General features: G+C 47.9%; 1 protein-coding gene across 1 annotated transcript; it reads left to right on the top strand.

Moving 5' to 3' along the window:
• Positions 1 to 1807: 1807 nt before the first annotated feature.
• LOC135886078 (olfactory receptor 6Y1-like) lies at positions 1808 to 2755 on the top strand. Its single transcript, XM_065413963.1, has one exon. The coding sequence runs from the start codon at positions 1808 to 1810 to the stop codon at positions 2753 to 2755; it is 948 nt and encodes a 315-aa protein (XP_065270035.1).
• The last annotated feature ends 1634 nt before the right edge of the window (positions 2756 to 4389 follow it).

Raw genomic sequence — 4389 nt, 5'->3', positions numbered from 1 at the left:
GTGGTTAGTGTACTCCCCTGGGATCTAGGAAACCTGCTGATTCAAGTATCCCTCTGCCTCACAAGGCAAAGGGATTTGAAGCATAAGCTGCTGCCTCTGAGGCAAGTTCCCTAATCCCCAGGCTTTGGATGTTCTGATATAGAGCTCCCTCAGTCTCTCCTGTTGATAGAGCCCTGCTCAGATACAAAATGTCTATCTGCGGATGCGGATATCTGTGAATATAAATCGGTATCTGCGGAGCTGCAGGGCTCTACCGGTAACTGCAGCGATGAAAGCAGCAGCCTGGTGGGCCACCACTCCCAGTAGCCAGCACCCCACGCCGGCAGTTCCTCTGGTATGGCTGTACCGCCCCCAGCCCTGCCCACAGGGGTGGTCACCAGGCTCACCAGCAGCTGTCCCTGGTCGCGCTAGTGCAGTGGGCAGGGCTGGGGGCGGGGCTGGCACTGGTACAGCCATACCGGAAGAGCTGCCGCTGCAGGGCACTGGCTCCTGGGTGTGGCGGCCCACCAGGCTTCTGATTTCGCCATTGCGCTCCTGGATAGAGCCCTGCAGCTCCACAGATACCAATTTATATCTGCAGACATCCGCATCCATGGATAGACATTTTGTATCCATGCAGGGATCTACCTGTTGAAGCGGTTCAACTCCGGATAACTAATTAATGAGTCATTGAAGTGGAAGGATTGGATCCTGGGTCTCCCTCAGCCTGGGGGGGGGGGCGTACTCTAGCCATTGGGCTAGAGAGTCATTCTAGCAGGCTTTATCTGGCCTAATGACTCTTTAACTATTTATCCACGCTTCAGCAGGAGAGATTGAGGCAGTTGAACAGAGATTATCCCTTCGTCCAGCAGTGAGAGCACTCACTTATGGGCTTGCAGATCCTTGTGCAAATCCCTTCCCCTCACCAGGTGGGAGGGGACATGAACTGGGGGGCTGTCCCAGGTGTGTACCCTAGCCACTGAGCTGAAAGTTATGCTGGATTTCTCCTTTTTGCACCCTATCTTTTTGTGTGAATTTGCCTGAGCAGCCCAATTTGATAGGCAGCCTCTGAGCACATACCTACTGGTTAGGGCCCCACATGGGAGTTAGGCAGCTGAGCACCTGTCTTCCCCTGGTTTGTGAATCGCTCGAAGGCTTTGGTGGGAGATAGGTGTCCGGATGCCTAGAATGAGGCAGCAGTGTACATGTCCAAAGGTAGATACATAGGCACCCAGGGAACTTGTACTGCAAAAGCCTAGGTGCCGAGTGCATTTAGGCACCTACTGGGTTCAGTGGGAGTTTTGTGAATTGCAGTGGAGCCTAAAACTGGGATTTAGGCAACCAAACCCAGATTTAGGCACCTAAATATGCACTTTAGGTGCTTAATTCATTTGTGAATCTAGGCCTTGGGTGCTTGACTTTCAATGAAACTTTGGTTCTATAGGTCAGCTTTTCAAAGGCCTTTAAGTACCTAAAGAAGCAGATGCTTAGTGGTGTTTTCAAAAGCACATTGGTGCCTAACTCCCATTGAAATCCTACTGTGTTAGGTGCTGGACAAACACAGAACAAAAAGATGGTCTCTGGCATGAATAATCTACAATATTAGTCCCTCTCGTCTATTCAGATTCTAAAGGTATTTGGTGCAGGGACTGTTCTTGTACAATATGTCTATACAGAGTCACACACAATGGGGCCCTGCTCTTGGGTTGGGCTGCTAGTTGCTACTATCAAGCAAATAATGAACAGCCATGGATCTAGACTGGTTGGAATCTGGCTAATCATGATTAAATTCATCACAGGTGGAGAAGGAAGGCACTGCATGTAAGGAATGGACGAAGGAAACCAAACCAATGTCAGCCACTTCATCCTACTAGGATTCCCCACTTCTGCTGAGCTGCAGCTGCTCCTCTTCTCCGTCTTCCTCCTGGCCTATTTGCTAACGCTGATGGAAAACATCATCATCATCCTTGTCATCCGGGCCAACCACCAGCTGCACAAGCCCATGTATTTCTTCCTGGGCAACCTGTCGTTCCTGGAGATCTGGTACGTGACAGTCATTGTGCCCAAGATGCTGGCAGATTTCATGACCCAGGATAAGAGCATTTCCTTCCAAGGATGCATGGCACAGCTGTATTTCTTTGTGACCTTTGTGTGCACTGAGTACATCCTCTTGGCTGCCATGGCCTATGATCGTTACTTAGCCATATGCAACCCTTTGCGGTACCCGTCCATCATGAGCAATAGGTTCTGTGCCCAGCTGGCTGCAAGCTGCTGGGTTTGTGGCTTGATCACCGCTGCAATCAAGCTGAGCTTCATCGCCCAGCTCAGGTTCTGCAGCATTGACACTATCAACCACTACTTCTGTGACATCTCACCTCTATTGAATGTCTCCTGCACTGACTCATCCCAGGCCGAGCTGGTGGACTTCATCCTGGCCCTGATGGTCATCATGGTGCCTCTGTGCATCGTGGTCACCTCGTACATCTGCATCCTGTTCACTGTGCTCAAGATCCCCTCATCCCAGGGCAGGCAAAAGGCCTTCTCTACCTGCAGCTCCCACTTGGCCGTGGTAGTCTTGTTCTACTCCACCACCCTGTTCACCTACGCCCGGCCCAAGGCCATGTACGCTTACAACTCCAACAAGCTGGTGTCAGTGCTCTATACTGTGGTGGTGCCACTCCTGAACCCCCTCATCTACTGCCTCAGGAACAAGGAGGTCAAGGATGCCCTGAGGAAGGCAAAGCTTGGAACAAGGAGCACTGGGGAACATAGTTAAAGACTGCTGGAGAAGGGGGTTACTGATGAGTCTCGGATGGATGTCATGCTACACGAGGAACAAGCAAACCTGTGTTATCCTATATCTAGGTGAAATTCGGCAAGCCACACTGCTGGGGAAGGATGGGCTTGTGGTTAAGACAGTGGACTGTAGCTGAGCAGATCTCTGTTCAGTTCTTCTCTCTGCCTCACACCTTGAATTTCAGTGAGATTTCGGTCCCGAGCTCTGGCAGGCTCTTTCAAAAATCCCAACCTAGGTTCCCAGCTCTGTCTGAATATCAATGGGTAGCTAGCTTCTTTGGTCACGTTTGAAAATCTCAGCCCAAGTTTACTCAAAAGTTTACCAAAAGTTTGTGGCCGTGCTGGGGCGATGTTTGGGATCACAAGACCATTCCCCCCGCCCACCCAAGATTTGTGTTGGAAGCATATTGATTCTGGTACTGCTGTCCATGGAGAGAAAACCAACCATTAATATACAGCCATGTCTCTCTTGTCTACATATATAAGTATACACCAACCCGTTGTGTCTGGGCTTTACTACCTTTACACACATCCCACCTGTTCTGTCTCTCTCTGCTCCTCCCTTTGCTGACTTCTCCACCATTCTATCCCTATTCTGGGTTCCCCCATTCAAAAAATTCCTATCCCATTGGAGTACACCTCAATTCTTGTCCTCTTTCTAACCCCCTGTGCTATCTCTGTTCGCCAGTCCTTTGCTCCTCTCATTCTCACTTATCCCCCCCAATCATCTGAAATCAACGGGTGTTATGGCTTCTCAGCACTCGGGCTGGTCAGAAATTTTCCATGAAAGTGTGTTCTGACAGAAAATTGGCATTTTGACTAAACAATTTTTTTCACAAGTGCTTACATTCTGTGGAAAATTTCAATTTTTCTTTAAAAAAACCAACAAATGCTTGAAAAAACAACTTCTTGAAAATATTTTGGCAGTGCCTAATAGGAGTTTGGTTCAGTTTCCTCACATCCTCATCGTCCTCTTTAGGTAGCTCTCACCAACCAAACTACATCTCCCATAATGCACCACAAGTGGGGACTCACATGATGCAACTGCCTCCCATGTCCATGACAGGAAACCATGGTAGGTGTAGTCCAATCAGGGAGCTCGGGTTATAGTGGTGTTGAATGTATGAGGCAATTGAACTGCAACTGCAATGTGGCACTATGGTTGCATTTCAAAACTGAAATTGATTTTAAATATTTTGCCAAAAAGGCAAACTTTTCTGTGGAAAACTTAGATGAAATAAATGTTTGTCATTGAAAAAATCCCATTTTCTGATGAGTTCTACTCAATATCCAAAAACTTCTGAAAAATCAGACCCAAGGTGTCTGAAGTCATCCTCTCACAACCCAAGGAACCAACAATTTATGAACATGTTGATCTAACTCCTTCTGTTCTTGAGATTCACATCTGTAGAATGGCAAAGATCCTACAGTTAGCTATGACATCAAAGAAAGGACCAGCCATAAGATGCAGGATGGCTGAACACTGTTGGGACGGTGGATTCTTCCATTGTTGAAACTGCCTTTGAAGCATGACTTAATTGTGCATTAATTATTGGAAAATAAATTAAATTACTTTCTTTGGAGTCCATGCTCAGAGGACGCTCAGCTAATGAG

The sequence above is a fragment of the Emys orbicularis genome, chromosome 12, assembly GCF_028017835.1.
Source record: "Emys orbicularis isolate rEmyOrb1 chromosome 12, rEmyOrb1.hap1, whole genome shotgun sequence".
Lineage (NCBI taxonomy): Eukaryota > Metazoa > Chordata > Testudines > Emydidae > Emys > Emys orbicularis.
The sequence above is the reverse complement of the archived record's forward strand: the minus strand, read 5'-3'. Positions and strand labels throughout refer to the sequence as shown.

What these genes read in the sequence shown, in the direction of transcription:
- LOC135886078 (XM_065413963.1), top strand. Translation starts at nt 1,808, where the DNA reads ATGGACGAAGGAAACCAAACCAATGTCAGCCACTTCATCCTACTAGGA.